At 38.5% G+C, this 12,872-nt stretch overlaps 2 protein-coding genes across 3 annotated transcripts in view; one reads left to right on the forward strand and one right to left on the reverse strand.

Moving 5' to 3' along the window:
* BRF1 (BRF1 RNA polymerase III transcription initiation factor subunit) overlaps window positions 1-12,872 on the reverse strand; it is a 261,227-nt gene that overhangs the window by 195,610 nt on the left and 52,745 nt on the right. For both annotated transcript variants that reach the window (XM_063290422.1, XM_063290421.1), the window contains exon 3: window positions 11,715-11,888. In XM_063290422.1, coding sequence (XP_063146492.1) covers window positions 11,715-11,888 — 174 coding nt within the window. The remainder of the gene's footprint in view (window positions 1-11,714; window positions 11,889-12,872) is intronic.
* Window positions 1-12,872, forward strand: part of BTBD6 (BTB domain containing 6) — a 128,910-nt gene that overhangs the window by 33,501 nt on the left and 82,537 nt on the right. The gene's annotated exons all lie outside the window — the stretch shown is intronic.

The raw sequence follows: 12,872 nt of genomic DNA on the forward strand, positions 1-12,872 counted from the left end.
ACAGGTATTTCATAGCTATATAAAGAACAAAAAACACTAAATATAGCAAAGTTCAAATCTAGTTATAAATGTTCAGTTGGCTACAAATGCAATGAAATGGTCCTCGACATTAATTCAAGCTACTGTGTCCAGTTGCATCCAAATTAAAGCATGCAAGGTTTGAATAGCCAAAATAAAAAAACTGGGAATTGGGAGAAGGTAAAGATTAAAATTAGCAATGACCCAGTAAAGACCCAGTAGTAATGTATGGCTGTGAGAGTTGGACCACAAGGAAGGCTGAGCGCTGAAGAATTGATGCTTTCGAACTGTGGTGCTGGAGAAGACTCCTGAGATTCCCTTGGACTGCAAGGAGGTCAAATCAGTCAATCCTAAAGGAAATCAACCCTGACCGTTCATTGGAAGGACGATACTGAAGCTGAAGCTCAAATACTTTGGCCGCCTAATGCGAAGAGAGGACTCACTGGAAAAGACCCTGATGCTGGGAAAGACTGAAGGCAAAAGGAGAAAGGGACAGCAGAGGATGAGATGGTTAGATAGCATCACCGATGCAATGAACATGAATTTGAATAAACTCCGGGAAACAGTGGAGGACAGGAAGGCCTGGCATGCTATGGTCCATGGGGTCACAAAGAGCCAGACATGACTTAACGACTGAACAACAACAACAACAAAGGCAAGAAACCAACAGCAAAGTCCTCAAGCTTTTCCAGCCCAAATTCTGACTTAACCAGACACTTCCAAATGAGAGCAGAGTGATTGAAATAGTGTTGGCTATTCTGAAAATTAGCTTGATGAAGCCAATTGTGACCAAGAAAAATTAATATCTGGGTATAAAAAGATCCCCAGCCAATCCCCGAATCAAACATAGTATGCTTTTAGTAAGTCAAATGGATCAGAAAGAGAAACTTAGTAAGTGAAGGGAAAAAGATTAATGGTTTATATTGGCTGAATCATTCAAAGCTAGATACATTAAAGCACTGAAGAGCTTTACTGAAAGTGTTTTGGTAGAGTAGGACATTTAACCTTTATTCTGAGGGTGATCAATTCACTGTCCATGGGCCACATGTAGTTTTCCAGCACCCATTTTGCAGCCCCAGGTCAAACCTAGATTCCACTCCAAAATCAGACACCAAAATGGCCTGTTTACCATGAAATTATTTTTATCTTTTTTTTTTTTTACTTTTACAGCCTTAGCAGCCACTTCAGTTCTGTCAACCCAGTAACATTGTTGTGTCCTTATATTTGTCTTCTATAGCTTTCAGACACCAAAATAATTATTTTTTAAAATGCAACCCTTCTGGCTGAGTAAACCGTTCACTCCTGCTTTATTTCATAATGCATTATCATGATCAAACTTTCTTCACCATTCCAGAAGCAAGACATGGACAATTACAAGCCAGCCTAGTTTCCCCTAACCTGTGTGTCACCCAGTGTGTAGATTTCAACTCCCAGAATTCTCAGCAAGGCCATTCTGGCAGACAAAATTATAGGAGGAGAGCCAGTTTGGTCTAGTGGTTAAGGTGCTGGGCTAGAAACCAGGAGTCTGTGAGTTCTAGTCCTGCCTTAGGCATGAAAGCTGGCTGGGTGACCTTGGGCCAGTCACCTTCTCTCAGCCCAACCCGGTAGCCTCCTCATGGTGCACCCCAGGCAATGTGACTTGTCACGGTTAAACAGTCTACACATCTGGCTGCTGGACCTCACAAGGATTTCCCAGCAAGACAAAAAAGCAGCATGACCACCGAACTGCTATGCCACATATATATATATATCATATGTCTGTATATATCATATATCTATATCTATATCTATATCTATATCTATATCTATATCTATATATAGATGGATATCCGAAGAACATCTAGATTAGGAAAGGTTAGGTTAGCAAGATGTTTGAAGTGGACAGTTAAGTATGGTTGTTTTTGACAGGAAAGGCAGGTGAGGTGAGAAACAGGATGCAGTTTCCCTTCTATCAGAACTAATCTACATCTTCAATTGCTAAGAGACTTTAGACAGAATAGTTCTTAAAATAATAATAATTCCAAAACATCTCGAGCATCAGCACTGACAAAATCACCGTCAATTGCAAAAGGCAGCTTTAATTGGAATAGCTTACATCCTGTGACGATACCTTTAACAGCATCAGACAGCAACATCTGCCAATCCTAGGTCCTTGGGAAGGACTCAATAGGTTGATAAAAATGCCAAATCCAGTCTAACATCTGGCTGAATGCGTGACCAACCATAATAATACTTGCATGCTGCCTGACTCTCAACTACTCTGGATGGCAAATCAATCATTATCTGGGATTTTCTGGGGACACAGAAAGAATAAACTGGATTGATAGAAAAGGATCAGAAATTCTACAATGACAGGAACATGAGAAGAATAAAAGAAATAAGTATGGGAAACTAAAGAAAAAAAGACTTTTTTAAGAATGGGAAGTGGGGTGGGAGATAAGAGAACTAATACTAAATAATACCTCAAATTAGAATCACCCACTCACTGCTAAATTTATTTTATTCTGGGCCCTAGTTAACTGAAAACATGATCTGCAATATGGTTTCTTTGTTTACAAGGTAAGCCCCAGTTTAAGAGCTACAGAATTAAACTATCAGAAGATAAATGTTGTTGAATGAAGGCCTACTGAAGAGCGCTTCAGAGCTCAAGGCAGATTACTGCTCAACTTAGGCAGCATTTCAGGTCTATTATCCTTGAATGGCATAGAGACAGATAGACCTCTGCATGCAATATACCCACCTACCACTTTTCAAACCCTCTATAAATATAAATAGCTACTTGGCTATTGTAAACAAGAGTCTAATATTCCAAAAATGTTTCAACTGCCTTTAGTCAACCTTTCATAAGGGTTTTTATTTAAAAGTGTGTAACCAATAGCAGTAACTCACCTATATGGTACCAAAAATCAGGAAAGCTGCCTTACAATTATTACACGGTTTGGTTCAGCTTTGTTTTTTCCTGGGTGACCTGAAACTAATGCCTGACTGACAGAATGAAGCCAGATAGAACTTTTTACCTTTTGCCCATGCACTTCAGTCTCTGCCTCCAAAACTAGCATTTGATTTTCTTGTCTGTGCTCTGAGGTTTACATTCTAGGCCCTTTCCTCCTGCCATGTTGAGTCAACAGATACTATCCTTGCTGCCCTTGAGGGACATCTGATCTATGTTGACATAACTGTTCTCTTTAGCTTGGAAACTTCTTGTTCCTGCCTAATCAATTACAACTACTCACCACTCTAGCTATCAACATCCCCTACCTATTGTGGAAAACATGTAATTCTAATGAGATATACTATAACTGGGAAATCCAGTAGTTGGAGAAGGAAAGTTACATTAAGCTTTTTCACTTTTGTAAGTTCTGAGTCTTTACACAACAGATGAAAGAGGGATTTTACCTGTGCATTCATTTTGCACATTTCTTCACTATTTTCTAGGCTGAGTTACATTAATAAATGTCAGAAATCCTGGTACCAACTGAAACTTGTCTCCAAACTCTTGAAAAATGAAATATAGCTAAGACAGAATCCAACAATTATACAACAGAAGCGGCAAAGTTTGAACATAATGCACAAAATAAAATCCTTATTTACCCAGTTATAAAACTTCTATTAAATATAAAAGATGGCCAACTACAGCACACCAACCAGAAATTAGGATGGTACCATGACACCTAGTAAAGAAATTCTATAACAGAGCTATTTCCATTGCTTTCTGCTACATTTTGTCCTGTTCCAGAAATATATTAGGTGGTGGTAAAAACATCAAGAGTCATCCTATATCCACTTTACATGACCAGACTAAGCCTTTTCAAATGCAAAGCCCTCAAGATGTAGTCCAAAACATCTGGAGAGCAACAGGTTGGAGAAGGCCAGTAAACCTAGAACAACCAAAGTATTCTGAATATTAAAGCCTTTAAAACACCAAAGCAGGAGGCAGACCTAGAGTTTGCAGGGTTTCTGAGAGAAGAAGTTTGAGACTGCCAATCTTTTATCCTATAAACTCAGTTCCACCACTACAGTTCTACAGTCCACTGGGCAGAGTAAAGTAAGTTTTTCTGCTCTTTGTTAAAACTTTTCAGAACAAAACATAGTTTAAAAATAAACACAAAATTCTAAAACCCATTTTCTCTCTACAAGGTCATTATAGTTCAGGAGGAAAAAAAAGTTAATCTCCATTAATAACAAAAATTAATTTTCTTTCTTCAAGCTCATTCATGCTCACTTGACAAAAAAGAATTATGGCACAACTAGCACAAGTTTTCAAGTTTTTTATAAACATGATAAACAGGGCAAGGAACTAAATAAGACAACATAAAGTCGTAGCTAGGTCACTGGGTCATCAGAGCATGCCTAGTTTTACAGAAAACTAGACATGTTCTGATGATGATAAAATTTAGCCATATTCAAGAAAACAGAATTGTACTGGTCTGACAAAAATAAATGTACACAACATAAATCAGAAGTGTCTGGGTATTTTTCCACACAGGGAGTTGCATCTTGCTGGCCTAAACAAAAGAGCATGACTACTTAGGAACATGTTCCTGGGTAGGGTAGATTCATCCAGTTGGGATTCCAAATCTCTAACACACTGCTTAAGCGCAGTAAGTGTTTGATCACAGCCTATCATCAGAATGACCTATTTTGAGAATTGATAGTGTTGCAATTTTCAAATCTTGAAATATTGCTTGCTCTTGAGTAAACCTATTGAATGTATGTCCTTTCTTTAGGTGTTGTGACAGAGGTCTTGTGTGGTCTGCAAAATTAGGGATAAACTTTCCATAAAAATTTGCAAAGCCCAGAAAACACTAGACATTATTCACTTTTCTAAATGCTTGTCTTGCGAGTACAGACTGAACCTTTCTAGGATCCATTTGTATTAATTTTGTAGAGAGCTAGTAATCCAAATAATCCAACTGAGGAAGGCCAAACACGCATTTTTCCATCCTAGCAAAAAGCTTGTGTCTGCAGAGTTACTCTAAGACCCTTCTAAAATGAGTCAGTTTCATGCAAAGAAGGATCTAAAAAAATCAGTATGTTATCCAAGTACAGCTCTACAGATTTATCCAAAAAATCAGAAAATATTTTATTCATTAATCTGGAGAGGACCCCACTACAATTAACCAATTTTAATGGCATTACTGTTACTCAGATTTGCCACATCTGGTATCAAAGACAGTTAAATATTCATGTCCCTTTTTCATTCTGACCAAATCATACACACCTCTCAAATTCAATTCTTTGCATGAATTTGTGGTAGCTGTCCAATAATTGATCACTGCCCCCAACGAAGGGCATAGCTCATTTGACTGCCCCTTCTTTCTGCAAACTCAGAACAAATGTCACCTAGGGGTGATCTGTAGGAAATTTTGCTGGCACACCTGCAGTAAACAATTCACACTGTTCAAGGTATCATACAAAGTGATATGAAGTGGTTTGCTTCATGGACTTTTGCCCTGCAAACAAGGTGCAGTTTGCTATGGGGAACCACAACAACAGAAGATAGCCCTATAACCGATCCAGTTAGAAAGTTAGAAATTGACCCTGGGCTCCTCTAAACTTCTCCAGCAAACTTCCATGAGAGCAAAGAACTATTGGCTAGGCAGCAGATTGTTGAACTGCCCCTGGCTAAGGCAAGTCTTGTCCCAGCTGCTGCATTAAGTGTACCGTCAAGCTGTGCAGGTTTGTTATCTGTATATAAACTTGCTGTTGATGTTTGTAACAGTGCTGAGCAAGCTGTTCTGTGGCGTGGGTTACCCTGGTAGGCCAAATCAGGAAACAGACTCCACAAGGACTATTGTAACTCTATTATTATTACTGCAGGGTACAATTACAGAATGTTGAAAGCCTGACAAAGATTTTCTCTCCCCTCTCTTATATAAAAGAGAGTCAAGGCAGGGAAGTCTTGAGCTTCTTCCTCACTCCTTCTTCCCTTTCAGGGTTATACTGGTGCTTACCCAATGGCTGTTGAATGCCTTCTTTAAGGCCATCTCCATACTCCTCCATACTGTAATAGCTCCATAAGCAGAAGCACCTCTTTAAATGAATATTAGGAAGCTGTTTATTTACCCTAATGTACAGTACATGAGTATGCACATGCATAGCTATATCTGAATCTCCCGAAGAAAGCATCCTGAGTTTGAAGACTCAAACTAATTTACTAAAACAGTAGCTGAATTTAAGTATCAATTAAATTTAAAAAGTTCAAGACTTTACTCTGTCATAGGGCCAGTGACTCAGGTTAATTTTCTCAACAAAACCAACTGCAGTGCCCATATTTTTAAACTGACAACTAAATACATACTTCTATTAAAATAAAGACAACTTCCCACTTTTATGCCTCTTAATCCTCCAAAGATGGCAAACAGTCTCATTTCCAAGATAAAAAGTGTTCTGTTCATGATCAGTTTTTTTAAAAACTGAGAGATACTTAAGCTTAACCTGATTTACTAAAGCTCTTCAAAAGAAAAATACAGTCTGTACGTAACATTTGCCGCTAGCAAAATAATAGCTGCCAGCAATATACTGGGGGAAAGGCAATCAAATCCTTTTTGCATACTGTCCTGTTCCAAATCTGACCGTGATCCAGCACAAAGGCTGCACTTTATTTTGATACAGCTTGCTCCAGAGAACAGTTACAAGAAACAACAGAGCTCCACATGTCTCTCCTAGCCCAAGGCAAACATTCTGCCTTCACATGTTATAATTTAGTGAGAGTGATATAACAGTTTGGGTAGGAATAGACAATCTTTAAAGGGGGCTGCGACGGCCTCCCTGGAACCCTTAAAGGGACCTCATCAACCCAGGAGATAGAAGCCACATTTCTTTCTTTCCTTCCTCCCTCCCTCCCTCCCTCCCTCCCTCCCTTCCTGCTCAAATAAGGGCAATGGGGTGAGGGCCCTGGCTTAACCCTTTGCTCCCTATGTCACTTAGTTGCTTTGAACTGTCCTCAGTGCTGGATCGGTTATAGGGCTATCTTCTGTTGTTGTGGTTCCCCATAGCAAACTGCACCTTGTTTGCAGGGCAAAAGTCCATGAAGCAAACCACTTCATATCACTTTGTATGATACCTTGAACAGTGGTAATAAATGTTAAGCCCTGGGCCTCAATCCAACCTGAACATCTATCAACTCTACCCACAGCTATGAATCTTTCTTAAAATGCTGGAGGATCCTGGCCACTGACGGGATCCACTAACACTGATATTGGCCCTAACTTCCAGAGTATTTTATTCCCTTGCAGGAATGCTGAGGAAGAGACTACTCATTATCCTTAGTCCCTAGAAGAAAGGCAAAAGAACAAAGAAAATTTAACATCTCACTGACACACAGTTCAAAATCTTCTACTTTACACTTACTAGCAGATTAACTACAGTATTAGTTCATCCAGTCTGAACTTCCATTAGAATTTTTAAAAACAAATGGTCCTGGCTATCTACTTTATTTGGTTACGCCACAAAAGCAGTAGCAAGTACTTTCCTGCCAAGATCATAGCACAAGTTCCTGCATGTAATTCACCCAACATGATGCAGAAATGAAATACAGGGTCAGAGAGAAGTCAGCTTATCACTCTTTAGTTAAAATCCAAATTAAAAAAATAGTACTGGAATGGGAAGGGATCCTCAGTAATAAAATGCAATTTCCTATGTCCTTTTAACACCAGGTAATAGCCTAATAATCCATCTCCAAAGAAAATAAAGTCCCAGAGATAGAAAAAGTTTATTCCCAAGACCATGGAGTGTTCTGTCACAGTAGACAGCTCTGAGTGAGATCAAGCAAAGATCAGACTCGATATAAGGGAGTTTTCTCACGTTCTGATATGAAGAATGTTCTAGGTCAATGTTACAGCGCATAGGGTATTATTACACAATGCAATAAACATTCCCTTTGTGAATGATGAAAACAAATTAAAAGTATACCAAAAAAGCACTGTTCAAGGTATCATACAAAGTGATACCTAAGGTTGCATAAGCAAATTTCTGCTTATATAACAGATTTTCCTACAGCCCCATGCATCCTGTTGAGATCTGTTTCAAAGGGCCCCTCAGCTCTACAGAGCAGATTCTGTTGGAGATGGGGCTCACAGATATATATTGTTCCATTCATAAATGGACATGTGTGGATGAAATCTGAGGCACCTATTTTGCTCAGCCAGAAGGAACACCTCAACTTGTATGCAAGGCTGAGAGCAAATGTAAAGGTAAGAACAATGCTCAATATCCTTTAAAGAAAAACTCAGCTTTTACTCCAGGAAAATATGCAGCCAGCCTTCTTCTAGACCAGTGTTTCTCAACCTTGGCAACTTTAAGATGTGTAGACTTCAGCTCCTGGAATTCCCCAGCCAGCATGTCATGCTCTACACAATATTACTATAACTAAAACTGCTTCTAGTGAAGCTTTTAAAGCCAGAAAAAGAACTGTACAGAATTTCAGCACAGAAGCCGTTCACATTCTGAACAGTAAAGTAACATGTAGGTGGGAAAGCCAATAGGATCAAGTCCCAGAAGAGGCCTGAGTATCATCATAATCCATTGCAGAGATGGTCAGGATCCGAGACCAATAGAGAGATCAACTCATCAATGGAAGGCTCCCCCCAAAGGCTCACCCTGAGACAAGATGGGTGATTGTGCTGAACCTGCTTTGTGAAAGTCTGGCAAAGATTATGAGAGTTAAAAGTATTTCATTCCCAAGATATAAAAGGCAGAGGCTATTTCCATTCAGCGGGAGATGCTCCCTTTGGCAGCACGAGCACCTGAAAAGCAGGCCTCCAAGCCCATAGGTCGGCCAACTTTCACATCTGAGACCTTTTCCTTCTTAATATCCATGAATGATGGCAAAAAAAAGAAAGAAAGCAACATTTGTATAAAAAGGAATATGGATGAAGGAGAAAGAAAAGTGCTCTGAAGCTATGTAATAAATATACAATTTAGTAGAAGTTATAGGGAACTGGGGCTTCTGTCAAAAACCTCTAAGTTCTGGAAAGTTTCAAATACGGGTCTGCAAAGATGCAAAAATAATAAAGGCGGGATAAAAATTAAATAAACAAACAAACAGTCTAATAACAGAATTACATGAGACAGAGAATTCTTAGTTGCTGGAAGTCTTCAAAAAGAAGAAGAAAATACACTAGATTTCCTGCACTGAACAAGTCTAACCCATTTGGCCTCCAGTACTTTTCCAATTCTATGATCGAAGGGGAAGACCTATGCCCTTTCTATAACTGATATAGTCTATTGACTACTAGGAGCAGAATTCTACAAAAGAAGAATCTATTATGTATGCTTAAATTTTGATTGTAATACTTGCAATGTTCAGACATTCTTAGTGAAGAATTTTCTTTAAATGCCATTAAATTATTATTATGAAAGCTATTGCCATTGCCACTGAGGGTTCAAAGTACTTCACGTATATAGTCTGGTCCAGTCTTCTCCATCTGGTGCCACTAAATATGTTGGTCTTCCAATAATTTCACAATTCATCCTGACGGCTACAATCCATCCCCTTTTATGTGCAGTTCTGTGCAAGGAAGGGGATTTTCTATGATGGCGCTCAGTATAGGTATTAGAAGAAGAATATAAGTGGATGGATGGATGGATGGATGGATGGATAGATGGAATAATCATATGTCCTCTCATTACAGATAGTAAGATGCATTACCAAGCATGGTGAAGGAAGAATCATAGGAACTTTTCAGCAGGGCAGACCATTTGTCCTTTCACCCAGTACTGTCTCCTCTGCTTGGTAGCAGCTATCCAAATCTTTTGCAAATATCTTGTCCACCATCTGACCTCTGACCCATTTAAATGGAGGTGCTAGAGACTGAGTCTGGAACCTTTCAATATAAAAAGCACTGAACTACCACTCCTCTCTCTGCAGGTATGCTTCCATGTATCTAGCTGCCCAGAAAGAGGGACTGCTTCCCTAATCCTTCATAAGGTCTGATCCTAATTAAATGTCATGTCCACAACAATGAAGGTAGCCAGCATACTGGAAAAAAGCAAGGAAGCAAGAACGTTAAGTGGAACTCTGTACAAGTGAAACCATTCTAATATATCCAGCTTGCCCATGTTCACAAAACTGGTCATCCATTCTACTAACTGCCTGAGTTTATGTAACAGAATCACACAGATCACTAAGTCAAGTGGCCTCTCTCATATACTACTACTTTCTGAGGACCAGATGTCAAGGTAATTGCAAGGGGAAAACTGAAGCAGTTTATGCCAATAAAATAATACCAAAAGTGCTAATACTGATTCATAAAATATTTTTAAGTATTCCCACCTGTTAAAAAAGAGGGCATATATAATAGCTACCTTATACTGCATACCACACCACCAGACATATGGAAATGTTTTAAAATGATGAATGGCTCTCTTTTGAAAAGTTCCTCTGACAACTTTTGCAATGCTATCTCTAGACTTTTAATATAAGAAATTTCTCCTAACTGAGGAAAGCTTGTTGTTGGACTCAGTTTGCCCCTCTTAGAAAGCCTAACCAAAAAAAATAGCTAACCTATAATTACTATTTAAATGGCATTTCATTCTATTAATCAATTTATAAAAGTGGAAAAACCAGTCAAACCACAAGCAGAAATCTTGATTATACAGAATACAAAAGCAAGAAAATTTTCACACACACAGAAGAATTTTGGGTAGATCAAAAACTGACCTGCCACATGCAGAAGGGGTCTTCCTCACAGGCAGACAATATTATGTCTTGCACTAGAGCACTGCGTGAATCCACAGTTCTGGCAACATGGTGGGTAAACAGAATCATGTGAAGTGTCACCGAGCAAACCCAACTTCAGCTGTGTTAGATACACCTCTTTTCTAAAAAAATATTTTGTCTTCTGTACATTTCCTATACTTCTTTAGATTAGGTAATTTAGCATCTACCTTTTCCTGTTTGATTTTTTTCACTTTCAACTCCACAAGATTCCTGCAGGGCAATTTTTTCTTATTATAGATTTGTAAAGAATAAGTTCTTCATCTTTGTCTCAAATTACCCTGATCTCTTATCTGTCTGGACATCAGAATCTAATTTCACTCTTAACCAGAATAATGTGGAAAAATGGAAACAAACCCAGAAAATCTAACAGCACAAGAAAATGCATGCACTACAGGAAAAGCAGGCTTATGAAATTAAAATAGAGAAGAGTACAAAAATTAAAAATAGACCATTTGCTCAGCGGAAGCAGATAGGATAGGGTTTTATCAGCGGAGGACAAGCTCCTGGCTAGATTCCAGATGAAGTACACTGTTTTTGTAATTTAGAGTACATTTGTCTTAATTACATTTATTATTTAATCATCCTTAACTACACATATACAGGACAAGAACTGTTTTAACACATCCACCCAGTCAGCAAGCCCCTTCAGAACGTGTGTGTCTCTCAGGATTTAGAACTAGGAAACTGGTCAGAGATGTAGATTCTCCTGAAAAATAATCATATGGTGGTCTAATCTAATGAGATGGCCTGTCTCCAACCCAAACCCTTTCCTAACTGCCATTAAATCTAATAATTCCCACCAATTAATAATCTCCATCAACTGTCTACATTTATCCAAATTGGAATGGTAATTATTGCTGGAATAATTACACCCCAAACTTTCACAGATATGAAAATAATCTTCTATTCATATAATCCTAGAAATTTCCAAGACATTTTAAAATGATCTTGTTGCTGAATAGTGAAAGGATACGTGGAGTGCCTTCTGTCCTACACACCAAGTAGAGACACGCTGCTATGACATGGGTCATCTTCCTCCCACGCGTTAAGTGCTTGCTCACTGCCATTTTGAAAAAGTTGAAGGCTGTATCAAGACAATGCTGATTTAGTTGAAGCTGGTTCCCTAAATGATGGATCTGGCGTTTTCCTTTAAGAAACACAACAACAAAAATTACAAACCATTTTCAAAGCATACTTACAATTAAATAAAAACCAATGACTGACTATATACTTAGCATGTTCTTAACTGTGAAGCATTATACTCCAAAGATTAGGAATGGGGTGTAAAAAAAATCATAATTTACATAGACTATGTGGTTAAAAATAAGCCAAAGGTTTAGCAGCATCAGCATTTTCACTGGAAAATAACTAAGTAAACTGAAGGATACTTCACAATCTCTAATACAAGGCATTCATTTGGATGCAAAATAAATGTTTTGACATAATGCACTGGAAAAGCACATGTTTTAGGTATCACAGGGCCCCTATTCACAAATAAGACAAACAACAGCTGGAGGAATCTGTCCATATAAAGAGTGTGCTCTCTAAGTTTTCCTTGTAGTGATAGTGCTCCCTTCCTACAACAGTATTTGGGGAGAGCAGAGCTGCCAGATTATATAGATTAGGTTGTGGTTTCTAGAAGAAGAGGGATAGATTTTCTTGTCAAAGCTCTTTAGATCAGTGTTTCTCAACCATGGCATCTTGAAGATGTGTGGACTTCAACTCCCAGAATTGGTTGCAGAATTCTGGGAGTTGAAGTCCACACATCTTCAAGCTGCCGAGATCAAGAAATACTGCTTTAGATGATTCAGAAGATGATACAGCACAGCTGGTTGAAAGCATAGCAAAGTACTAATGAACATTTTACCTCTGTAAAACTGGGGCAAGACCACAAGAAGGGTTAGATTCTCAGGAGATATCCAGATAACTGAATATTTCCTGAAAATTGCACTGAAATGTAAAGATCAGGGTGTCTATGATATGGAGCCTAGAAATTTGTGATCAGTGCTGGAACAAAGTTTAAATATCCTTCCATACAAAATACCACTCCTGGTTATCTCTAACATCTTTAGTCACATATTGCAAAGCAATGTAGATCTGACCTAAGGAAGAGAGCAGAGAACCATTAAGG

The sequence above is a fragment of the Candoia aspera genome, chromosome 1 (genome assembly GCF_035149785.1).
Source record: "Candoia aspera isolate rCanAsp1 chromosome 1, rCanAsp1.hap2, whole genome shotgun sequence".
In the NCBI taxonomy this organism is placed as follows: domain Eukaryota; kingdom Metazoa; phylum Chordata; class Lepidosauria; order Squamata; family Boidae; genus Candoia; species Candoia aspera.